Below are 26576 nucleotides of genomic sequence, written 5' to 3' on the forward strand. Positions count from 1 at the left end.
GTAACTGTACATTTTCTCAGCACAGAGACAGAAGTCTTGCTTGCTTTTCAAAATGTATGATTGTTGTAAGAAGTTGTTTAGAATGGTAAACTAATTATGTCATTGAGAGTTAGATGAAAAAGAGCATTTGGGTCTCTAAGTAGTGAAGAATTAAAATTTAGACTATGTGATTTATACAGTTAGATAAAACACAAGCAAGCATTATAGTAAAAAACCTCACTCCAAAAATAATAAACCAGATCCACTAATGGCTAGTTAAGAAAATGTATAATGTTCCGAACTTGGCATAATATTGTGATTAAAGCAGAAAACACTGACTGTGTATCTGGCTTTTTTGTAGCCAGGCTGTATTTTAGCAAACTTTTGTTATTCTTCTCAATGGATTCAGCTTCTTGCATCTCCTGCACTGAGCCTACCAATTCCATACCAAAACTGCTGTGTTTGCTGAAATCCTTTTCAGGGGCATGTATTGAGGAGTAGGGCTACCCAAGCAAGTTAGCTCCCTTGTGCTTCAGTGTCTGAGAATCACCTTTGTGATTCTCAAGTTACTACCTACAAGTTATCTACCCGGTAATGCATTGAAGTTGTGTTAAGTTAGATATTGGTGCTGTGACAGTAGCTGGAAAAAGATTTATTTATTTTTTTTATTGTTGAAACCCTTTCACGATACGAATTCCATAAGAATGTGAGAAATACTTGGTAATAGACATATAAAAGTATCAGAAGAAGATGCTTGAGTTGCTACAGTATTTTTTCCCCCAGGTACTGTTTTGCATCTTGTATGAGATTACATGTGTAAGATAATAAAAGAAAATTAATATTTAAAGTTGTAGAAACTGAAATAGATTGAGGAAACCGAAATATCAAAGTCACAGAAATAACAAGACTAACTGGTTACTGCGGAATAACTTGCAAGGAGCCTGCCCCATTTACAAAACATTAAGGTTGTAGTTGCTAGTGTGACTGTGAGCCTTGCTAATTATTTCAAGGTGTTATCTTGGTTTTGTATAAAATGTATATGTGTTATTTCATTGCAGTTGGGGTCTTATTCTAGGAAAGTAATTTGTCTGAAGTTTGTCTTTCAACACTTACATATGCTTGATTCCAGTATCTCTTCAATTTCCTTTTTTTTTGTTATTTCTGTGAATTAAGAGCTGTGTCCCTAGCAAAGGAAGAAATGTAACTGAGCTGCTTTTAAATAATTTTTTATGTTTATCAGAAAACTATTGCACTCTTGGAGTTGCATGTTTCTACTGTCTGTGTATCAACGTGCTTCCATTGGTCCAAAAAGTGTGAAACAGTGTTTGGTTTTGATATTTTCATGCTACTTCCAAGCCACAGTGATTTTTTTTTAAATAGACTTTTTAACATTTCTGGCATAAAAGACCTGAAATTGAAAGACATGAAATTGTGGGAAGATCATCAGTCTGTGAAAGGGAGCTGTATGACCAGACACTGTTTTTCCCTTTCAAAAGGCAGTATATTATGGAAGAAAGGGGTAGGCAAATTGTGTGTATTTGGAAAGAGCCAATTTAGTAAACTTAGATGAAGTAAAATCTGATCCCTATTAAAAACGTAAATAGTTAAGTTAGGAGATGTAGTATTAGTGAAATGATAGAATTATTGTTTCTGTACTATTTTCTATTTACAAGTACTTGTGTCCTCATTTAATTTAGGTTTGGGGTGGTTATGTGTAGTAAATTAATCTATATAGGCCCTTTTTTTGTAATTTGTTTGGTATCAATGATAATGCATTTCAGGGCTGGAGTGTGCTCAGTGTCGTGCAGGTACTCTGCACCTCAGCATACAGTCATTTGCTGAATTTGAGAAAGGCATTTCTGCTTATTGGATTCACTAAGTAGGCAGTTTTCTCACTTATTATTGTCAGCTATACCTTTTACTTTAAGCCATGAAATTAAATAATAGTTTATGCTGGCTTTTTATTGTAGTTCATGCATTTAAAACCTGGAACTCAGATAAAAAGGTAGTTTCAGAATAAATTCAGTATATTATTAATGAGTGGAACAACACATTAGCATTGAGTTCACAATAGATCATATCGCTTTTATTCCATCTTACAAGCTTAGCAGCACAAACAGAATAATCAACACATTATTTGGCTGTCATCTGCTGAACAGAAACCAGAGATCACAAGGAGGTTTTCCCTAGCTGCAGTGATGGCCTTTTTGTTCCAAGCCCCCATCTGGGAGGGCCATGGAGTGTTATCATATGGAACGCGGGGTTTTCTGTAATCTGCTTAGCTGCACTGCAGTTTGAATCTTTATTCCATGTTTGTGTAATTTATAATTTTAATGAGACCATGGCTCTTGTGGGCTTTGAAATATATTAAAAGCTCTTTTGTGCATATGCTTTTGTTCTTGCTTAATAGGCTCAGTGTGTTTAAAACTGATGAATTTTTATTCATGGATTTGGATGTCTGGGGATTAACTTAGACTGAATATCATTGCACTCATCTATTGATGTTTGGAACTTTTTTTTTAATACTTGTATCTGTAAGGGGAGGAGAACTTTCAGAACTTGTGTTTTATATATAAACCAGCTCAGAAATAACTAAAACAATTTTATTGAGCAATGAGAAAAAAGTACTAATTACAGTTTTATTTTTACTGCATCAATTCACATATGTTTGTGCTATGAAAAAGTAAGTAGCTGACTCCATGTACATTTGTATTGGGATATTGTTTTGGGAAAGCCGTCAATTTTTGTAGAGTTACAACAATGAGAAACACTTGTTTTTCCTTCTGTTCAGGTAACTTGAAAATGTAAATGCTGAGCTCACTTTTGTCTGTGTATTCACTTTCTCTTGGTTTTAACATTTTTTAAAGTAGAGTATGAATCTGATATTTCATTAGAAGGTGATGCTTGTAACCTGGAAGTATTGAACACACAAAAAGAGTCGTTGTTACTGTTGTATTTTCTGCAGTGCTAAAATTGGTCTGTGTTTTGCCTTTGTGTTTTTCAAATGTTTAGTAATAGATTTGATTAACTGTGTTTAAGATCTTACACTGTGATTTGTGTGTTCATAAACTGCTATGATGGCATTCTAATCTGAAACTGACACTTGGGGTAAGATTAAGACATTTGTGTTTCTTTCTAAACAGCCTTAAGGATAGTGTACCTAAATAGGTTGGTTTGATGTGGAGAGTTTTGGTTTTCTGTTTGTGGATTTCTTTTATTTTACCAGCAATCAATCATCCCTGTAATGACAAATATTTTAAGTAAACAGCCTTTTTACTTGTCAGTGCATAGGGGAATTATTTACCCCTCTTCTATTCGCTTCTTTGAGTGTTATTTCCAAAATTACCTGTGTATTTCTAGAAGGTGCCTCAGCACTGGAAAGTGCGGAGAGCATGTGAGCCATGGACAGCTTCAGCTTTTATAGGGTTGTAGATAGTGCCTCATGTGAAAATAGGACTTGTAACTCTTTGTCTTCATTAATTAAAATTAATTTTAAATGTTTGTCTGTTAAAGTGAATTTTTTGAAATGCAAGATAAGTGTATATAGCTCAGAATATCGTCAGTTGACCCTCATCACATAGACATATTTTCTCAGTTACCAGGAAAGTGACTGTGCTGTCTGTCAGACCTTTTGCATTTGTCCTAACTTTGACATTGTTACAGGAAACCATTAAGTGACTTTCAGCATCCTTCAGAGGCCCAGACTTGCTGTGTACAACCACGGCTCTGCTCAGCTATTCGGATTTTGCTGTTCAGCAAAGATGAGTGTGTATGTAGAGCTGCAGAGGATGATAGAAGCCCTGGAATGCATCTGGCTGTTAATACAGCATTTTATACATGGTTGTGAGATTGTTAGGAGTTGCTTCCCAAAGGTAAATAGAACCAGTGATAACTACTTGAAATCTATTTTGAAAACCTGCTTGTTCTGATGTAGGTAGTCTCTTGTTGTTTAACACCACAGGATTGCATTATGTGAGTTTATGTTTACAGTATTGAGCTCCTTGTCAGCTTAAGATCAGTAGATGAAGGAGTTCTTGTTGGAGACAAACTGCCAGTGCCTAGTAGAGATAATGTGAAAAATTAGTCTTCTCTTTTAGAATATCTCCAAGCTTTTTCTGATTTGCCAGATTGAATCCAGTGTTTCTGCTAGAGAAAACCAACAGAAATACAAATTGAGCTCTGCCTGACCCCCTGTGTGGACAGACCTTTTGAAAATGTTCCTTGTTCTGCTTTAAATTTTTGGAATCCTCAGATTATCATTAGAGTATCTAAAACATTTTATGTTATCTATCTGATATGGGAAGAATCTTTACCAGGAAGCATGGTATGTAACCTTTGCTATGTAACATTAACTTCATGCAGAAGTTTTAGGAGAATATTTTAACATCAAAACCAGCTCAAACGTAATTATTTTAATGGCCTAGTCTTCTAATGGCCTAGTTTTTCTTTGTTTTGAGTTTTTTGGCCTTTTTTTTTAAAGTAACAAACTTGGAGTATCTCTTTGGAATGAGATGGTGCAATTTATGGGTGCAAGATTGCCTTGTTTGAAGAATGGTGTCTGGTTAGAAGTGGAAAATGTTAGGAGAGGAGTTTGTTAGCTAAGGAAAAATTGCTAAACAATTACTAAATATTCAGTAAAAATTCAGAATTAGAAAGTGTTATATAAAGCAAATGTGACTGCAAGTTTTTTATTGTAGTGAAAATCCATTTAATATCAAGTCAAGTAAGTTGTTTGGCCACACTTTCATTGGCTGCAACTTTGATTTTCTTGAAATTAAAATTTTGGCACCATGTGTTGAACTGTGAACTGTTACACAATGTCATTGGTTACTTGGGAATGATAAATATGCTCATTGATTTCCTGATTTTATTATGTACACAGTTAATTGTAATCCAAGATTACAGAAAACAAGATGTTAATTTCTAGACAACCTATGTACATTTCCCTCTGTGTGTGATTGGTACAGAAGCAAAGAATACAAAGAGAATACCATTTGTGCTATCCTCACAGGAGCTGTCAATAAAAGTTGTAATAGGGGATTTAGGAATCTGGAAATGGCCAACTAATTTATGTGAATCTATTTTATTTCAGCTAGAAAGACTGAGCTCTGTTTCGTCTGCACTGCATATTGCAGAGCATAGGCTGTCTATAGAAAACCAGGCGGCTGCATATGGATAGTCCCTTGATATCATTCACTTGCTGTGTAATCTTATTATGCAAAGTTCTAATCTTCACCTAGAATGAATGCCTCTGGGTCAGAATATAGTCATATCAGGGTTTTTGAGGTCATGTTTTGTGATCCTTAGCTTATTCTTCTAAGTAGGGCTGGGATTTAAAGAGTATTCCCCAGACGCTAGCAGAGATAGACAGCAAAACCTGCTGCCTTTTTGGAAGACAAGACCAACATGAGGTCCCTGGTAGGATTAAACTTGATTTGTAGATATAGGATTTTTTAACAGATGTATTATTGGACAGGGAATAGGGGGCCACCAGCACAGCAAAATTGGATCACGATTGGCATTCTCGGGGAGTCTGCTGGCTGCTAAAACAGCAGCTGCATGTGGATTTGACTTCTTTCAGGTGAAGCGACTTCCAGTCATTTGGAAAGGATGGGATGAAAAGGAACCTTGGTGATAATTTTGATGTCTGCAAGATTTAGTACCAATGTAATGGGATTATTGGTAACACCTTCACTGCAGAAAAAGCCACCTGGTGCTATAACTGGCAGCAACTGAGAACTAATCCTTTCCCATCTCTTAGATGTCATTCATGAGGCTCAGAGTGATTTCCACCCTGCTAGCTATGATTAATTTTATAAACAAACAAACAAAAAACCCCAAATGATGAAAGCAGAGGCTATGGAAGCAAAAGGGAAGAGAAGATAATAGTAATTACATTTTACATAAGCTATACAGTTCTTGTAAAATAAACGAATTGTATTCTGCATGATAAATACGGATGTGTAACCTTTTTTAATCAATGTCTGTGGTATAAAAACAGTGTCTATTTCAGTATAATGTTTTAAGCTACCTACTATATGATAGGTGATAGTACCTGGAAGTAATTACCATAGGTTTTACGCTGTTAGTTCTGCTATAAAGATGTTTATACAGCAGATCCATTAAGTTTTCAAGGGGCCTGTGACTTAAATAATTTGTTTTATTGTGCTTAATGGTCTTATGCTGTATCTGGTGGCGTTGCCTGCTGGCAGCACTTTGTATTAAAATTGTGTGAAGTGGGAAAACATTCAGCCCTTTGCCTTTTTGTGGTCAACAGTATGGCATTGTTCTTAAAAATGTACTGATGAATAATTTTCTGTGGAAGCAGAATTATATTTACTGATGCTTAAGCGAGAGCAATTGTAAGATAAATATTCTGTGTTATTTTTTAAAATAAACTAGTTGTTTGGGTTTGTTTTTTTGACTGGGCTTACTCTGAACAACCATGTACTTATTAACTAGAAGCTGTTACTCAAAATTAAGAGGACACTTTCATGATTGTAGTTACTCTGCGTTCGATATCTAGGACCTTAATGTTAGAAACAAAACCCCAATCCTCAAAACTTGTCTTTTTAGGTTCAAACCATAATCTAGGGGTGTGTGTGTATATATATATATATATGCCATAATTGGAAATTAACTTCCTTGTGTAAAAAAATCCAAAGCCTTATATAAGAGCTAAGCCTTTTCATCATTATCATGAATATCTAATAAGCCTGAGCCTTTAAAAAAAAAGTCCATTGTGCCACATTTATTAGCTGGGAGTGATGACATGCACATCTCGGAGCTTAAGAGTTTTAAGAGAACTGGGACCTCTTTGGTCCCAAATTTGAAACCTACTCATTCATGTTCTGTTGTCATGGTGACTTTTATACCATGACCACTCTAGCAGTAGGTAAAGCTCACTCTGAACCTTGTGTTTCCTTGAATTATTTACAAATCTATCCCTCCTCATTCAGAGTTACTTGGAGACCTCAGAGAGAAACAAATGTGTTCAGTTGTAACTATTGGGAGGTACATGTCATCCAGAGTCTAAGGGGAAATCAGTTGCCATCAGTTTGAAACTCATTTTCAGAGACAGCTAGCCATTGTTTTTGATTTCTTAATAAAAATTAGTTATAGCTGTTGGCATGAGAAGTTTCTCCAATTCCTTTTAATATCCACAGATGCCTGAATTCTGTACTCTAAATACATTAATATAAGGTTTCTGAGTAGCATGGACCTGAAATACAGGATGATTGTGCAGTATTTGTCTGCCTCAACCAAGGACCGATGCAAGGTGGCCTTTCTGGCAGATACTGTTAAGAAGTATTGATGATCGACTTCTCTCAAGATAGTTGTGGTTATTAATTCACACTAGCTGTGCAATTCAGATTGATTTGTCACTCCATCTTCCTTTTATCACCTGGAATATGTTTCTGGGCTCACAGTGTTTCATGCGCTGAGAGCAAGGAGCTGGTTTATGCTTTTCATAGCCTACTGGGTTGAGAGGAGCACCCGCTCTTTTGGTACTCCAGAATAAATTCTGCTGAAAGAGCGTTTTGCTTGTGGTGAAGCTGGTTTAGTTTTCACATGGTGCGCTGCAGTATGCTGGGCACTGCATGTGCTAATGAAACATTTCAAGACTTTTGTTTTCTTTTGTATTTTGGGGTCATTACTGTGGAGTTTATTAGGTAATCTGAAGGATGCCGAATTACAGATTTTTTTCATGCCCATGGCGTGGGGGTTGGAACTAGATGATCTTAAAGTCCTTTCCAAACCTAACCAATCTATGATTTATTCTGGAGATGTTTTATGTTATTTTGGAATACGGAAGTGAGCTGAGTACAGAACACTGCAATCTCTCTCTCTCTTTTTTTTTTCCTTTATAAATAAGTACTAAATGCAAAGAACAAAAGCCACTTTTGACTGTATTCGGGCAAAGTTCCAGTTAACTTCTGAGAGTGTTGTGCAAGTAAAGGTATGCGCTTTTAAATCCCTGCACTTAAACAGCAAAATGTCATGAAATACAGAAGGGGTGGGTGTGTCTTTATTTCATTATTAAAAAGGGCATATTGTGCACACAGCATCTTTTTTTTATATATTTTTTTTTATTTTTTTATTTTTACCTAACTGGATTTATTTAGCAAGCATCTTAAATGAGGGAAATCTTGCTGTTTTAGTTCATGATAAAGCTGATAGTTTAAGGGGGACGTATTTCTTGCAGAATGCTTCAGTTATACTCAGTATGTGTGTATTTCACTTTAGAGAAATATATATATAAAAATCTTAAAATTGGAGTAAGGAAACAGATTAGTATTGCAGGAATTACATCTAATAATCAGAGTTTGACTTAAATATGTGGGGGAGTCAAGGTATTTATAGTCTTATGTGCTGCAGAACTTGTGTCACTGTATTGTAGCTGAGGACAAAAGGTTTTAATGCCAAGCATTTTGGTAATGGAAGTCTAGTCAAACGAAGGGTTTGTGAAACCTTCAGAGTCTGCAGTTGTATTCTCTTCCTAGAATAGTCTTACTTACGCAAGCCATTCAGGACTCTCTTAATTTTATTTAGGTCTTAACACCTTTTTTCATTTGATTGATTGCCAGGTTGCTTTTAAAGTTTTGGTTGATTACTTGATTACTTGTTTACTGTGAATGTAATTTCAATTGTGAAATGTCTTTCAAATCACCTCAGATGGTTTAATACTTCCCTGTTTTGCTGTTGAGTCTTCAGTTTTAAATGCTAATGCTTGAAGGCAAACAGTGATTTGAGTTGCACCGTCTTCATGTGATTAAAACAACTCTATCAAGTGTTATTTAATAAATAACTGCATCTGTGTTACAGTACGTGGTCCAGTCAGGAAAGGAAATCTTGCATTTAAAGGTACAATTAGAGCTTTTCGCATTACGTTCAGCCAAACCTAGTGGAGGGGAGGATTTTTTTGGAACTGTTGCACATATTTTGACACGTGGCAGATAAGCCTGTCTGCTGTTTTGACTAAAAGAATCCCAGCTGAGTCAGCAGATAGCACTGACACTGTTCTCTCCCATTAATTTCTCTAGTTTGGCAAAGGTTGTTTTTTGTTTCAGGTCCTCTTCAACTAAATTTCATTAATAAGCTGGTGAGAGGGGTCCATTGATTGTACACGTGGATGGGTCTGTGTAGGAAATTAAAAACTTCTTGCTGGCATTTGAGTTTAAACTGTATTAATCTTCTCAGATACATCTGATTATTTGTTTTACTCACTGTTATTTTTGTTTTGTTAAATGTTGTCTGTCAGTTGTGGGATACAAAAGATAGTTTTGTAAATGTTAGGTTGTTTGTTACCAAATGAATGACATTCTTCTGTTTTACTGTAGATCAGAACCAGCTGAACAACATAACACTATACCATGCTTCGAAATGTCCTAGGAAAAACCTTTCGGTTTCTTGGGTATACTGTGCAGTATGGCTGCATAGCACATTGTGCCTTTGAGTACCTTGGAGGAATTGTTGTGGTAACTTTTCATTTTCTTGACATTTAAAAGAAAATAAAACTGTAAGACGGATACTGTTATATGTGGTAATGCAAATATTTTAGGTTTCTTAATTTGCTTTAAAACTTCCAAAGCGTGTTTAATTTTTTTTTTTTTTTTTTTGAGGCAGGTCCAGCCTTTATGAAAGTTATTTCTACTTTAGGTATTTGTATTTTTTGCTAAGTTACTGCTTGAGGCATTACTGAAGCAAATGGGAAACTATGATTAAGCATTTTTCAGAGAGCAAAAATTCTTTCAGAGAGACTGGAGTCACTAATAATCATAGACTCACAGACTGGTTTGGGTTGGAAGGAACCTTAAAGCTCATCCAGTTCCAACCCCCTGCTTGGAGCACCAAGCCCCTACAGATTTATTTCAGCACCTAATCTGGAGACATTAGTAGGAGCAGTACTTGAAGCTCTGCTTTGTTCAGTTTTACAGGCTCTGTAAAAAGGGACTGTCGCAGAAGCTGCAAGAGCAGCTCACATCCAAACTCCACTATGTCTAGCAGCAGTATCTGCTAGTTTAGACCTGGGGAGGAGAGGCAGGGAACATAAAACATCCAGAGATCTGCCCAGAGTTAGAAGCAAGAGCATTTCCTACTCTGCTCTAGTGAGACCCTGCTTGGAGTACTACATTAAAATCTGAGGCCCCAGCACAAGTGCAGTTCAGGACTGGTCCTGAGCACATAAAAAGCTGTAACAGACTTAGTGGTGCTCTGGAAGCTGTCCTCATCTTTTAAATGTATCAGATGGTCTTTGGAGGACCTCACTTTTTCAGTTGATCTTTATATTACACCTTGCTATTTATTAGCAAATAATTTGAATGTTAATGTATTTTACCTAAAAATAATTGGAAATAGTAATTTTTGTCTCATTTTTAATTTGCAGTGTTCTGGACCTTCAATGGAACCAACCATTCAAAATTATGATATTGTCTTTTCGGAGAACCTTAGCCGCCACTTTTATTGCATTCGAAAGTATGCTCCTTTGTTGAGACTGGACTTTACATTCCATTTGCCAGAGCTTGTCAATAACCACATTCTGTCTGTCCTTTATTTTTCATACATGCCTCTGCTTCTGAATTGTAAGTTTTCATAAATCTCTCACTGTGTCTGATGGAAGTTAAGGTGGTCATCACATATAGCCCATCAGACAACTTGTTGGAATTCATTTTGGATATAGCCAATTGTCCAAAAAATTGATTTTATTTTTTTTTTCCCTTAAACAGTTCTATTGTGTGACTGTAACTTCTCCTTCCTAAGCAGTTTTGTCTTACTTGCAAACCAAGCTATAGGTATTGCTGCACTCAGCTGGGTTTTTAGGACAGTGACCAAATGCACCTTTATTACTGTAAAGCACAGTGGGCTCAAGGCCCTTGCCCATTTTGTTTGGGTCTGTTTCACTGTACAATCTAATGTATATAATCAGGAGGCAAAAGTAACATGAGTTCTTAGAAACTCAGATATTTGGAGTTCCACTCAAAGATTAATGTTTGGTCAGTAACATTTATGAACATAAAATCTGTTCTGTTCCATATTTATGTAGCAACAGGATTGGGTTAAGTGGCATTCATTTAATTAGAGCATTGTTGATTAAAATCTAGTCTTAAATGTTTCATATATGATCTAAGTAAGAAAAAATCTCTCCAAATGTGCTTTAAAAACTATGTGCAAAATTACACCCAGAGTAAAACTGAAGAAATCAAAATTGTAGACATGAATTTTCAGCAGAAGGAAGTATCTTTAATGTATATATGAATAATTTTTGAGTATATACATGTATTCAGTGAAACAGTTTGTACTTAGAGTTCTTCTGTTTGTTTTTTGTTTCTGTTTTTTTCCTCTCAGAGGAGACATTGTAATTGTGAAAAGCCCAAATGACCCCAAATCAAATATCTGTAAAAGAGTAATTGGCTTGGAAGGGGATAAAGTCTGCACAAGCAACCCTTCAGATTTCCTAAAGAGTCACAGCTATGTAAGTATTAGTTTTCTTGCTCTGTAAAGTAATGATTATTTAAGTAGGCCTGGTAGTCCGTAAAAGATTTGCAATATTTGAGTATTATCATAAAGTATGACAGTCATAAATTATTCTTTCTTGTATATGTACAGTAAAAGGTGATTTGTAAACTGTTTATGGCAGGGTGTCTTTCTCAGTGTCTTTCGTCTCTCTAGGAAGTGTAGGCAGATGATGGTTTTGCTCTGTCCTTCGCTTAGGCCTTCTTCTCTGGACAAATACTCTCAAACCCTCTGCCTACACAGTACCAATGGCAGACTCAAGGAATTGGTCTTAAGGCAAAACTTTCTGTGTTTTTAAACACTATGCGAAGATTTTGTCTCGGCAGTAGTTGTGAGGATTTTGCTTTTGGACTTACACTTTAATGTATCTCTGTATTTCAGTGTAACAATATTTCATTTTTTCTGAGTATGGTTGGAAAAGTAGTCATTTTCCTAACTTGTCCAAAAAGTCAGGTAACACAATAAAAAGGAAAGAATATTCTTAATGCTCACTTGTCTTTACACAGATAGACTTAACAGAAGTTTGCTAAGATTTGTGACAAAATGTTTTCAGCAGCTTCTTTTTTGTAGGTGTTTTTTCCCCAAAGCATGTTTGACCATTACCTCTGTTCAGCACCTTATGGAGATATCAGACTTTGCATGTGTGTTCTGAATCTTGAAAAGGCAACAGAATATCTTTCTTTTAGATCCACTTCATCCTTACAATTAGAGTAAAAAGAATTAGCATCTGGTCCATAGCTGAAGTCCTGTGCTGTGAAGGTAGAGAATTTTATGGAACACTCATTGCAGCCAGCTACTGTTTGTGACAGATCCTGTAACAGCTGGCTGTCTTTACGGCTTCATTGCTATTAAGGAGCTGGTGTCTGTCCTTACTAAAATCAGTGACGAAATTCTCTTGTCAACATTCTGTCTAGATTCAGTGTCTGGATTTTAGTCACGACCTAGGACCAGAAAGCAAGGAAACAATTCATAGCCTGTTCTGAGGGGTTGAATTTGTGTTTTCTGCTCAAGTATTGAGGCAAGACATTTCAGGCTCCTGGCTCTAATCTGCCTTCTGACCAAGTGCCAGCACTGTTAGAGCTCATGTTTACACTTACATCACTCATGGGCAGAAAGAAGGAACTAATTCTCCATTATGTTTTGAAGAGGAGCACAGTGCTTAGTTTTTCCATAAATCAAATTGTGTTAACCTTTTAACCAGGGTAGCAACCCCCCCCCCAAAAAAAAAACACAGAACAACCCAAAATGAAAAAAAACGCAAACAACAAACCCACCTCCCCCCAAAGAACCCTAACCCACCTTTCTTACCAAATTGAAGACATTTTCTAGCTCTCACGGAAGTACTAATTTAGTTGAAATATGAACTTCTAGAGCAGAATGACCTGAAATGGTAAACCTGAATTCTGTGTACACAAACTGAGTTTCCTTGACCATCTCATTCCTCACTTGTCTTAGTCATAGAATCATAGAATAGTTACCTTTGGAAAGGACCTTAAGATCATCTAGTTCCAAATCCTCTGCCATGGGCAGGGACACCTCACTCTAAACCATGTCACCCAAGGCTCTGTCCAACCTGGCCTTGAACTCCACCAGGGATGGAGCATTCACAACTTCCCTGGGCAACCTATTCCAGTGCCTCACCACCCTTACAGTAAAGAACTTCTTCCTTATATCCAATCTAAACTTCCCCTAAGTTTTAACCCATTACCTCTTGTCCTGTCACTACAGACCCTAATGAAGAGTCTCTCCCCAGCGTTGTTATAGTCCCCTTTCAGCTACTGGAAGGCTGCTATGAGGTCTCCACGCAGCCTTCTCTTCTCCGGGCTGAACAGCCCCAACTGAAAAGTCCTGAAAAGGAAGTTTAGGAAAGATTTGTACTTGACAGATACAATAGATGTCAGCCTTTCTGGAAATCCTGAGGGGATCAAATGAACATCCAGCAGAACAGTTTCTACTCTAGGTGCAAGATTTCTTCTGCAAGTTTAATACAGAATGTGTGAGAGGATGAGGAATGCAGAGTCCATGTCCTTTTTTCCTGTGTATGTTTTAAATAAAGGCTAATGTCCAGAAATACAGCCAAGTGACATGCAAGCTTTCTTAGTTCTTACGTTGTTACTTGTATCTAGGGGGAGAAACGCGCTAAATGGAATCGTTTCATCTGTTAGTGCATACCTGTCTTTACTGGTAGTTGAAGAGGTATATCCTTCCATCTGTTCAGGAGGCACTTCCTTTACAGAGTAAGAGTATATTCTCAACGTAGGTATCTGCACTTTGTGCTCATAACTGATGCTGGATTATTCACTAAGTAAATGGGTTTTGTCAGAGCGGGAAAAAGGTAATTGCCTACTCAGATTCCTTGTTTTAGTCACTCACTGCACTATGCACTTTTTCTGTTAATTTGAACGCAAGATTGTCTAAAGCAAATAGCAGCAGCTGATGCACAGAGAACTGGCTGTTTGTTTTGTTGCAACTTTCTTGATAAAAACTAACATGAGTTGGGTTTTTGAAAGAAAGGTTGTTGAAACTGAGGAAAGGCCTTGGCTAGGATCTCACAAATGAGAAATCTCTGAGTCATACTTGCCTCTGGAGTCAGCGACTCCAGAGTCTAGAAGGTCAGAGGATGGGTTGTTCTTACTACAGTGAACTGCTCGGATTTCCTTGACTGACTTGTGTCCTGTTTAGGGGAGTGATACTCTCATGTTTGCAAACTTAGTTTGAGGTAGTTTGAGACACCAGGGAGTTACTCTCATGTTTACAAACTTAGTACAGTACAGTAAATACAAAACATCAGCTGTCAGAAATATTACCAATTAGGTAGTTCAAATTTCTGCTTCATTCCTACCTAAGTAGCTGAGAGTGAAACCATGTCTAAGCAGCTGCTTCTCTTCTCACCCCAGAAGGAGAATCTTTACAGACATGTTAGTAGGAATTGTGCTTAGGCTACATTGACACGTCAGTGCAGGCATATTTTACAGATTTTAAGTTAGGGATTTTTTTTTGTTCAGAAGCACTATCGTATGTGATTCTTCTGAAGCCTAAGAGAATGCTAAAATCAGATCTTGTTTCCAATCCTGTTTCATTCATGACTGTGCTTCTTATGATGCCTTATATATAGATAGGAGAATGAAGAGCTCTACAATTTTTTTGTGAAATTACACAGATGAGATACTGCAAACAACCAAGTAGATTAAAAACCAACCAAACAGACAAAACCCACAATGAACCAGCCTTCCAAGCTGTAATAAAAGTGAAAAATAAAAGCATACATAAACTGAACAAGTTGTTCTCAAAAGAGATGTTTCACTTAAGCAGCAATGCGGTATAGCATTAGCAGTTACATGAAAGTCTTTATAGTGGTATAAAAATACTTTTGCCACTATACTTAGCTGAAGAAGTACAGCATATGAGAAAAATTATTTTTGTCTGAGTTCACTAAGTGTAAGGCTGTACTAAAAAACTGTCTTTGATGAAGTTCATCAATTACAAGCTGATGGAACTAATCCCACATATCAAATTGATTGATATAAATTAAGCATATGCTTAAATTTAAATTTAATTACAGAAGGAATGTCTTTACTTTGGACCCCTTATTGTCATGTGCTAGAGGCTGGAGCTTATCTGCAGAATAATCATGAGAGAAATGTTCCTATTTACATGAAAAGTATAATGAAATTCCTTCTTTGAGTAAGCTGTCACAAAGTTATGAAACTTAATCTTTCTTTCAATTTCAACTGATGCTTGGTATGGAATATGAGCATTGGGCTGGCAGTTATCCTGGGCTCCTTCTTGGGTTTGTGCTCAATTATGGTGTTTATAGATACAAGCAAATATGTTTAATAAACATTTAAGAATGCATAACATATTTTTACTGTATCAGAAGCAATGTACTGTGAACCCCAAATTTAAAAAAGTAAAGAACTAATTTTTAGTAATGTGGTATTCAGACATAATTATTAAAAATATCTTTACTGATGTATTCGTTTAACTGTAAGATGTAAGTAATGAGTGTTAAGGAAATTACTCAATCACAGTAAACCCCTGAAATGGTCTTTCAAAATAACAACAGAAAGGTCAGTTTTCACATTTAGGTTTTTATTTCCTGTTCTTAAAAGTCTTAATAATACAGATTCAGATTTATAATTCAGATTGAGTATCCTATTGTTCTATTTGAATTTGTTTTAATGCCATTTACCTTAGCTTTAATTTCTTTAGTACCATATGTTCTTGTGCTGCAGCTCCTATTTACAAATTGAAAAAGTGAGGGGTAAATCATCAGATTAAAACAGCTTGTATGTCATAAACCACCAATATGCTAAGTCTTTGTGTCACTTACACAAAAGTAGGACCTAATAATGTCACTTAATACAGCTAGAGTCTGTAAATAAGGAACTGCCTTTTGCAAGTCATGGTGATAAAAAGCTGAGATACAAATCCATATCTCAGCAACACTCTGCTGGCAATCAATCACACTGCAGAACTAATGCTGTGCGACTGGCTGATGTGGGGGAAGTATGTTTACCTTGTGCTAAAAGGAGGTTCATTGCGGAGATGGCATCTCTTCATCCTGTGGTTAACTCTAGAGCTAACACAACTCCAAAGATAATGCATCTTACTGTGTTTGCAGACCAAAGAAAGGGGTCTTACGCAGCGCTATTAACTCTTGAACAGTCCTTGTCAAATGCAGTAAGAATACTAGGTACCAAGAATAACATAATGTTAATGTAGACAACACAATATCTTCATCACTAGACAGTATTACAGATTTTGGATACTGAAAAGTGGTTTGATACTTCAGAGTGCTCAGTATCATTGGACAGTCTCTTTACAGTATCCTAAATAAGCAATTAAAAATTACATTCTCAGAACACTAGTTCTTTTTCTTTTGTGTCTTAATAGTGCATTTACACTCATGGTTTAGTACTTCAGTCATCTAAGTTTTAATAGTTGCTAGTCAGTAGAAAGAGAGTGTCTTAATCTTTCTTCTTCTCCTTAGTTCAAGTGTTCTAGAGGTTTGAGAGAAAGTTATGCCATAATTTTAACCAGCAGGTATGCTACGTGTATGTTGGGAAAGGAGAACTGAGTTGGTGTATTTGTTTAGTTTGCAGATCCTTCTACATCCCAGTACAGAGTTCGTGACTAAAGCCATTCTTGAATTTTCTGAGACATAATTTAAATCAAAATTCTGACATGTCAAAACTAAATTATTCCAGTGTAACGAAACACAAAGTTTATCAGTCTACTCCCCAATATTTCCAGGGTTTCTTCTTCTCAAGTGGACTGGTCTTTGTCCAGAGCCTACCAAAGATGGTAACAGGTTTTGTGTTCTAACCAGTAAGTTCTAGTTTGGGTTTGAACCTGCACATGTTTTGTATTTTGGATGCCCTGTTACGTGCATGTTTTCTGGAGAAAAGAAGAATGAAATCCTTCATAATGGTTGCTATAAGAGAAGTCTATGCAGACTGCTACATAATCTTTGCTGGATTTATCATCAATATTTTCTTAAAAAATACCGATCTTCTATAGATCAAGAAAGCTGGTAATAATCCGTACTGATGAATCACAGAAACATTGTGATTTTTTTTCAGGAGATCGTAAGTGTAGCTTGGAGATTTGTTTTTGAAAGTTTCGGCCTGTGAGCATCTATAAAATATGAGAAATTCAAAACCGTTGTGGATTAAAAAGCTTAAGTAATTTTTCACTATTTAAAGCAAAGTGACTTTGTTTTCAAAAGAGAACCATTGTTTTAATGCAGAGAAAGAGGTTGTGCAAAGTGTGCATATTCTGTGCATTATTCTCCATGACATTAATATTTGGTTGTAGTGTTTAGTAACTATTAATTTTAAATTAATTTTAACTGATAATAATTTTAGAAAAGAAATGATGGGTAGCAATTTTAATTTAGGGTTGCAGCTAGAGATTTTAAAACTTGGATATGCAGCTTTTCACGTTGATTCACATCAGCATATTTAACAATATGCTCTAGATCTGAATATTAAATTAGAGTATTTATAGAAGTCAAGTGGACAACGTATGCAGGTGTTTGAATTGTTACTTCACACAGTTGGAAACTTTTCCAGCAGCCAGAAAGTGATACTGAGAGAAAGGATATCTTTTTGTCATTTGACTGGCACAGATATTTCTGATGTGAGAATTCGGGGAGCTTTCCCATAAAGCAGTGGCTGCACTGATCACACCTTTTACATTCCAAGTAAGTTCCAAACTATATTCAAATAACCAGTAATGCTTTGAGAGATTGCTGTCACAGCTTCCCCAAATTGTTACTGTAGAACAGGACTCCTCTGATAGGCCTGCATGATAAACTGTCTTACAAATTCAAATCTAAGACAATATACTGTTGTTTCCTTGTAGTATGAGTTAACACTGCTACCACTGAAGGTTCCATGATTTTAATAGTAATTCATTTCAAAACTTGAAGACAGACAAGTCTTCACATCTTACCTTTCTATAACTTTTCTATTAAAACAACCAATGACTTAAAATAGAAAATGGATTAAAAAAATACTTAATCACAGTAAATTTAAGCCTGTTAATATTTCATTGTCATCTTTTCTCATAATAATCTGGACCAAGGTCATAATGTATTATTTTTAATACATGTATTCAGACAAGCTGGGCCAAGTACATTATATCTTATTCATAGGCAGTGTTAACTGCTTAATACGGAAAAAGAAGATGCTAAACTGTTTGGAAGTACCTGTGAATTTAAGGTAAATGGATTCTGTTATATTCTTTCAAAAAGTATTAAATTCTAGATAATTCAGCCTCTTAGTGATACATAAGAGATGTTGATTAAAGATCTGCTATACTGTTAAAGTTCCAGTGTGGCTGCTACCATTTCATAGCTTTTTTCCAGCACAAAAAAAAAAAAGGTAAATGTTTATGCTGATTTTGAAGGTATTGAGATAATTAAAGTTGTTGGTTTTTATATATGTGGTAACCTTAATATGAACAACGTTAGTGATAAGCCTATAGAAATGGTGGCTTCAGCAACTGGATCATTAAAAAGGAGTATCTGTTAAGCATTATTCACTCTTGGTTCTGAATTAATAAATAAAGGATTAAGGAACAGTTTGAGACTTTAAGCATAGAGTGATAAACTCCTGCATTTCTATGGTGTATATTTTATCCTAACTAGATGCAATTTACTTAAATAAGGCAATTTAATCTGTATTTAGTAAATTTGTCATTTGATATTGTAGATTCTTTCATCATATTTCACTTTAATCAAGAACGGTAACACCTGTGGTTTATTCACAAAAGCTTCTTTTGTTAACTGAACACCCGCAGGCCATGAAGCAATTACATTTGTTGCTTGTACCAAAGTAGGAGGCACTTAAATAGACCTTAGTAGGGATAGATGAGAACTTGCAGACTTTATTCTTTTGTCCAGCACTGAGATTAGTTCTTATCGTAGCTCAAGAAGGAAGCCTCTGAACTGAAAAGATGGGAATGATTTAAAGTTCTTCTTAAGTTTGAAACTTTGATATTGCTGGAGGTGATGTGAATACCTGTGACCTTATGAAAGTTCAAACTTCATCTATTCCCAGCTGATTGTACAAGCTGATGTTCTCTGACAAACACAGGCTGCTTAGAATTCTGAATGGATAGATTCATGTTTATAGTTTTCCACTTATTTATTAAAAATCCCTGTTTCTCCATCTTTAGTACCTGTGTCCCCCAAAATCACAAACCAAAAATAATCCCAAACCGAATCCAGCCAAAAGCCAAAACTCAACCTAAATCATAGAAGCCTGTTTTCATTTAGTTTGAGGTACTTTTGAGACAGATAATCTAATAGTTTTATTTGCAGTATATTAGTTTTCTAGTGTGCCAATTAATGCAGTAGAAGCATCTCATCTCTTGGTTTTGAAGTTAGCGAGATTACTTGAAGTTTGGTGGCATGTAAAAAGACCGAAAGTATATGATTCTTTGTTGACTTCTCCCTGGCCATTTATGTAAATTAATGTTTTATGCTAGTAAGTATGTATGAAACACCTGACCTGTACTTCAGTTTTGCTGCTTTAACTGCCATTGAGTAAATGCAACAGCCTTGCAACTTTAGCCAGTTTGTCAGTGAAAGATGCTTTTTTTATCTATCTGAGCTGAAAGAGAATAAACTACTGCTATGGGTTGAGTTGTTCTAAATTATAATCTTGCTCTTCTGGTCTGTCTGCTCCTGTACTAGAGCCCTCAGAGCCTTGGAAGGGAGAACCTGGAAAAGTCATGTGTCTGATCAGTGTCCTGTATTCTCATGCATATGAGCTGCACCTCAGATAACCGGTTCTGCCTGAGAACTGATGTTCCTTGGAAGTAAATCCTCAGATAATCTGCACAAAACCAGAGGCACAGTGGTTGCAAAGGCAAAGGGAGCAGTCTGCAGGCAGTCAGAGGCAGAATGTTTTCATGTGCACCCATGCTGCTTTGGCACTGCTGGTTTTGCAGGTGAGCCACTAGTTAGTTATGTGACAGTTCAGTTGTTGGGCTTGTGAGGCTTTCACATCTTAGTTCTGGTCTGTGTGTGAGGGGGAGCAGAAATGCTGCCCAGCCCAAGGTAAATGATTTTGGCACTCTTGTCAATGTTTTTTGTCATCACAATCATTTGGAGTGTAGTAATAGGAACTATGATTTCAGTTGTACTTTTTAGATACAATTAACTTGGTTTGAGAGGTCTGTGGCCTGTAGGTACCAAAATGCAGTGTTGTGTATTGTCAAGGAGGTGGCTTTCCCATTGCTTGGGGTTTTTCTGGCAATAGCAGCCTGTCGGTATGTAATTAATATACTCTTACTATAATATACAAGTTTTCCACATTTTTTTTTCCTTTGGTTAAAAATTGATATTATTCCTGACTTCTGTGCTTGTATGGCTTTAAGGCATTTTGGACTGGGTCTTGACTTTGCAAAGGTTGATACTCAAAGTTAATTTGGTTCAATGTGAGTAATCCTACTGAAATCAGTGATGTGGTCCAGACACAGTTTGGTGCATAAAGCCTTGAAGGATTCTGGCTTTAGTGTTTATTTCAAAGTGGTGTAAACATTTTTTTTTTTATAATCAATGATTATGGCTTGTCACTGGTATTTGGTTTACATTTTCATCTAATTCATCTTATTTTTATTACTTGTCTTATTTTTAGGTTGTAGTGAAGTGCTTAGATCATGGACAGGCACCATACAAAGGTATTATACTGTATTATCTCTAGATGAATTATACATTGTGACAGTACTCTTTAGGACAAATTTAGAGGTATAGGGTCCCGTCATACCTTCCATGGAGAACTACAGAAGTTACTGTAAGTGGTGAATTTCAGGATATAGGTTTATACTTTATTGCAAATGTTGCATTTGGAATGCAATCTATGAACGTCTTGTCTAGGCAAGTAATTATTCGTCATATTGGAAGTGATAGCCACAGCAGGCAAAAGCAATTGATTTTATTCTTTTACACTTATGGAGCATGTAACAATGATGGGGAGGTCTAGAAGTGTTTGGATATACTTATGTTGAGTGGGTCCTTATTTCACGTAATAAGAGATGAGCTTCACCTTCTGCCCAGAACTGGGGAGGGTGAGAAAGCATGGGAACCAGTAAAGTAGAAGGGGACCTGATTGTGTCCTGTGTGTGAAACAGCAGCACATGGCAAGACACAAGGCTATTTCGGAAACATGAAATGTTAATGTGTGTTTGCTTTTTTATTTCACTGAAAAAAAAATATGTCTTCCTTTCATAGTAATTTATGCTTCTCCTTTTGGTATATTTGCTGAGATAGTCTTTCAAAGTAACAGTAGTTTGATGCATGATTTGTAATTTTGGTAGATGCTGGAGAGTTTGCAACAGAAAGGTCAGAATGCTGCTTTATGTTTTAATACACACCTATTGCACTGGGTACAATGCAAATAATGAATATCCAACAAACCTAACAGTAGCTGCTGGACATTTGAAATCAACTGTATACCACACACTGAAGAATACAGAATGGCAGCGCATTCTCTAACAGAGACGTGTCAAAACCCTATGTTCACATGTGACTGAACTATTTTAAAAATTATTTATTTTAAATTGACTTTTGGCTGGTTATTTTGTTTGCAAAGCTGCTTGAGTAGGAGGAGGCTCAAAAGTCATCTCCCCGAAATCAGCTGGTCTTCCCAGAGGATGCTCTTCTGTGCACACATTAGCAATCTGATAAGCCTACAAAAAAAGAAAGGTGGCCCAATGTGGAATGCCTGTACTGAAGGACTGGGAAAACAAGAAGCAGAGGACCTTGACAAAACAAACAGATCAGTTTAAAACAAACAAGGCACCCCTCCTTTATACAGGAGCCTGTGGAAAGAAACAGTATCAGTAGGTTTCAAAAGGGTTTTGGGCATAGTGCTGGTCATACATAGAGATTCTAAAATGTTGAGGCAGGGATGTGTGCCCTCTGACATACTGAAACCCCTCTCCTGGATACCAGAGAAATTCAGGGGGTTTCTGGGAGAAGATGGACAGGCTTGCATGTGCTTTCCACCATGAGTACCTCTCTTTGGAACTGTCAAGAGACAAACTATTGGGTCTTAATCTGCAGCTTGTACACTTGCTACAGCTCAACAAAGGGACTCCAGGGTGATGTGATCTGTTACCATCCTAGCATGGTAACAGATGGGTAGGAGCATCACTAAGCAAAAGCCTAAAAGGCTCATTTAAAGACAAGGTTCCCGAAAGCATTACCTGGCCAAATACCTGCAAGTACAAACAATTACACTGCAGCTGCATTCTCCTCAAATGGTTTTCTGGGGAGCCTGATTTTATTCTTAATGGTTTACAGCCAAATTTCACTACTGGAGTGGTATTTTATTTTAATTTTACTTTTATTTATTTTAATTTATCTATTATCCTTGAATTCTGTCTATGTAGACTATGGTATTTACAAGTCCATGTGGCTTATTTCTAAACCATTCATGTTTATACTGCTCAAACTTTGAGTTTTATTTGCTTTTTTGTTTCCACGTTTTTTTCTCTGAATTATGGGCATAGTAATGTTTCAAGTACATGGTTTTGGAAAAATGTATGTTAACCTGAAGTCCATTTTAAATATTACCTACCTTGGGAAAATGTTGCTACTTTTAAATTTTCAGCCCAATTTAGAATTTTAGAAACAAAAACAGATTAGAAAAATAATTACTATTTTATTTGGTCACTTGTAAGGGGTTATTAATTAAAGAGGAAATCTTAGTTTAAGACTCTAACAACTTTCTCATATATGAAAGCTTTATACTCTCATGTTTCTCTGTCATTTGAGTCAGTCAGTGACTGCCATCAATCTATGGTATCTTACATAGTTAATGTATAACATATATATAGGCAATGAAAGGTCTTTGTCATATAGTATAAGGTCACCATCATTAATTTTCAAATTATGAAAAGGGATTTGCTGTTTTGTGATCATCATTATTGCAATATAATGTGTTGTGGATTCTGCCTGCACATAGAATGAACTGTGATCTTAATTAGAACTTTGACAAGCCTACTCCGATAAAATGATGAGATTATTCGTAATTGATGTCACAATCAATTACCAGTTAGTTCATCATGACTCTACTAACAGGTCTAGCCTTGGTGCTGGCCCCAGGATGTTGATGAGTGTGTGGCTGCCCTGTTCATGCTGTTACTGCGACAGGAGGGCAGATTTTCAGTCAACATCCTAATGACCTCTTTTGAAGTCTATTAAATTAATGACCCTGTCACACTGCTCTAACCTCTTACATCTTCATTTTGGATTTTTTGTTGCAAACCATTGGTTTTTGAGCACATGATAAAACAGATACTTTGGAGCACTCCACCCTCCAGATCTGGCACTAGATTCAATAAAAAACTAGTTCCTTATACAGTCATGAAATACAGAACACAGAAATCAGAAAATACATTGTAAGGCAAACTGTGCTCAACACCATTCTGTTCTATCTTTTTACATTGCAATCTTGCTTAATCATAGGTGCCTAAAGGACATGTTTGGTTAGAAGGTGATAATCTCAGGAATTCTACAGATTCCAGGTGCTATGGACCTGTTCCTTATGGACTGATAAGAGGACGCATTTGGTTTAAGGTATCTATATTTATAGTATCTAAAAACAGTTGCATTTGTAGTTCCTGTTAGGTATTTAAAACTTACCTCCCTAACTGGCTGGCCAAAGAAATGTGAAGGAAAGCTTGAGCACAGTGGCCACTTGCTGTAAAGGATAATTCAGTGGCAGTGGGGGTTTTTCTGAGCAGCACTCTTTGAGCTGAAACTGCCTCTGAAAATAGATGAGTTGTTTTGCAAGCACATCCAAACCTGATAAAAACACACCCATAATCTCCTCCCCCCATATACCCTACTGCACAGATGTACATTCCAACCTTAATTCAATCCTTGCCTTTGCAAAATGGTAGGAAAGGGCAGCTCCGTATTTCACTGCTATAATTTGGAAAGCATAGTTCAAAATACAAAATGGAGGGTAAGGTTATCCTTCGTACACTTTAGACAGGTAGACTAGCCTTGCTGCTACTTAAACTAAATCTGTGAAAGACCCTTAACAGTAAAGTCAAATCTCTGCCACCATAATTGTCCACCACATTTGTATTTAAGAAAAAAAAAGCTTTGAATTAAAATTGGATTGTCTAAACCTCCACAGTTTCTCCTCCGTTTCAACAGTTCTACAGCTTTACTTCACACTAAATTATTTTTTCATATTATCTGCCCTATTAATTTTTCTCATTTACCAAAAAGAAGAAACTAACACAATTTCCTCTCCATAAAAAGTTTAATCTAATGAAAAAGGGAGTTTGTATTACAGACTTATGCACCAGCTTTTAGAAAGCTAGCTTTAAAATGGTGCCATTTAGAATAAGAAAAAGGGTTTGAAACCTCTTCTCCATATATTGAAACACAGCCACAAACACATAATTCAGCACAGCTGTATTACATGCAATTTAATATTTATAGATTTAATTTACAGTTTTAATGAACAAAACTTGAAAGTTTTCAAAATAACCTCACTAATTGTTTACTAAACCTCAAATAACATGTCCTGTTCAGCACCACCACCAAGTTCTGTCTGATCTCTGTTCTGTCTGGATAGCAGTTGCCTTGAGTTCTTCCCTAGTGTTTACTGAGTGCTCTCTGTTCGTAATCTATATTGTTTGCCTTAACCGTGTACACCAGAGGAAGAACACTGATTCTAATATGGCTATTTGTGTGACCCAGGTTTTAGCTTGGATTGCTAACTGCTAAAATACAAATGATGCTAATATGCTGATGGCCCTCTTTATGAAAATGTGGTATTAATAATCCAACTGAAAAAAAAGTTTCTGACTATACACTAGTATGGAAAAAAACAACTGGTTACTACTTTAAGGGGACTGTTACCAAATTATTTCTTAAGAACCTGTGTCTGTGGACAGCTGTAATTTTGAGACTTGAGTGAAGTGACTGATGAGACTGAACCCTGAATTTTAGCACACAGCAAACTCTGTAAAATGAGTGGAACTTACACGCAGATATTCCATACTGAAGAAGTGCTTTAGGACTCTAGAATATTGTCTGTTTAAAAAGATAGTACACAATCACTTGATACTTAATCAAAATAATTAAGCAAATTTTATAGCAGCTATTTTATGACAGTGCACAGAGTAGCGATTATTAAAATTTTAATGAGATTTAAGTATATGGTGCCTAACAAAAGCAAAAATGAGTTTGTTCTTCAGATGAGTGTTTATAATTTGGATTGTTGATGTTAATTCACATTAGAATACAATGATCTTGCTCTTACGTCTTGCTGCTGAACATTAGATTGAAAGGCAGCAGAACACAGCCAGTCCGCATAGTGGAAGCTAACGAGACCACTGGCCAAGAAACCTACATGTGTTTTTAATGTAGTCTGCTAGGTGTTTAGCTTCTCCTTCATGTAAAATCTTTTACTGCCTCCAGAATGGAAGCTTATGTGACTTCATCTTAAAGTGCATTCTGGAGGAGAAGATAATAACAGTGGCTTTCGATGCTAAGTTATGTTTTCAGTAATGTATGCAAAAACCCAAATCTATTTGGAAGTCATGGATTTCGATAGAAGAGAGTAAGCTTATACCAGGCTTGTTCAGGCATCCTATTCTTGGCAAAACATAAATGGTAATACTCTGTGTGGCTTACCAGTGAAGTTCAGACCTAAGATTTGCAGCCAGCATTGGTGCGCCAGTGTTTAACCCAATCAGAACTAATGACATTTAATTATATTTGCCCCTTTTTCTCCATGCCACTCTGAGAGGTTAGCTAATTCCATGAAAAGGCTGCTGCAGATTCAGTAGAAGCTGAGGGAGTCCCACAGTGACAGAATTCGAGCTTCATCCTCCCCTAGGTAGGAGATCTGGTGCATTCCCTGGGCTTAGGCTCCATGTCTAAAATGGACCTGTCGTGTATCTTCAAAAGAGCTAGTTAGCCCCATTCATCCCCCATCTATCAGATCAAATATATGTAGGCCAAACCAATGAAGGCAAGGGGAAATAACTGCTAATTGGACTAGCCAGTTTGAACAAATAAGCCACAGTCAACTTCTGTTATAACTTGGACTTGCAAATTACTACACACAGCAGCATGTCTTTGTTTCACAGAAGAGGCTTGTTCCATCTTATTTCCAACCACTAGTACTGTTTCTCACATTCTCTCCTGCGTGCAGACTAGATAAAACATCATTTCTGTTCTAACTCTACCACTAAGATTACTGTATGAATTTGAAATGAAATTGTCAAAACAATACTTAAAACAAATCTAAGACTCCTTCTGTACTGTGGCTGTTCCATGAACTCAGTTAAAGAGTTCTTTCTCTGTCTAGATCACTTCATGTTGAGCAGTGGCTGTGTGATTTTTATGGGACTAGAGTCACTGAGGGCATTCATTCTTCAGCATCATCTCTTTCCCTTCTTCCTGCTATCCCCTTGTGCCACCTTTGAAACAAGTGTTGCGAGGAGACACAGACAGTCAAGGGAGACAAAGGACAAAGCATAAAAGAATGTCCTTGATTCCCTATTATTTTCTTTTGTTTTGTATCCAAGACCAGGCT

The 26576-nt window shown here is 36.4% G+C and overlaps 1 protein-coding gene across 1 annotated transcript in view; it reads left to right on the forward strand.

Moving 5' to 3' along the window:
* IMMP1L (inner mitochondrial membrane peptidase subunit 1) overlaps positions 1–26576 on the forward strand; it is a 31035-nt gene that overhangs the window by 3590 nt on the left and 869 nt on the right. Inside the window, exons 2-5 of the mRNA XM_057411006.1 lie at positions 9321–9458; positions 10367–10455; positions 11326–11452; positions 23480–23590. Of these exons, the coding sequence (XP_057266989.1) occupies positions 9354–9458; positions 10367–10455; positions 11326–11452; positions 23480–23590 (432 nt within the window). The 5' untranslated portion in view covers positions 9321–9353. The remainder of the gene's footprint in view (positions 1–9320; positions 9459–10366; positions 10456–11325; positions 11453–23479; positions 23591–26576) is intronic.

This window comes from Pezoporus wallicus, unplaced genomic scaffold (genome assembly GCF_028554395.1).
Source record: "Pezoporus wallicus isolate ANWC-B61680 ecotype Strahan unplaced genomic scaffold, APGP_CSIRO_Pwel_v1 contig_5958, whole genome shotgun sequence".
In the NCBI taxonomy this organism is placed as follows: Eukaryota; Metazoa; Chordata; class Aves; order Psittaciformes; family Psittacidae; genus Pezoporus; species Pezoporus wallicus.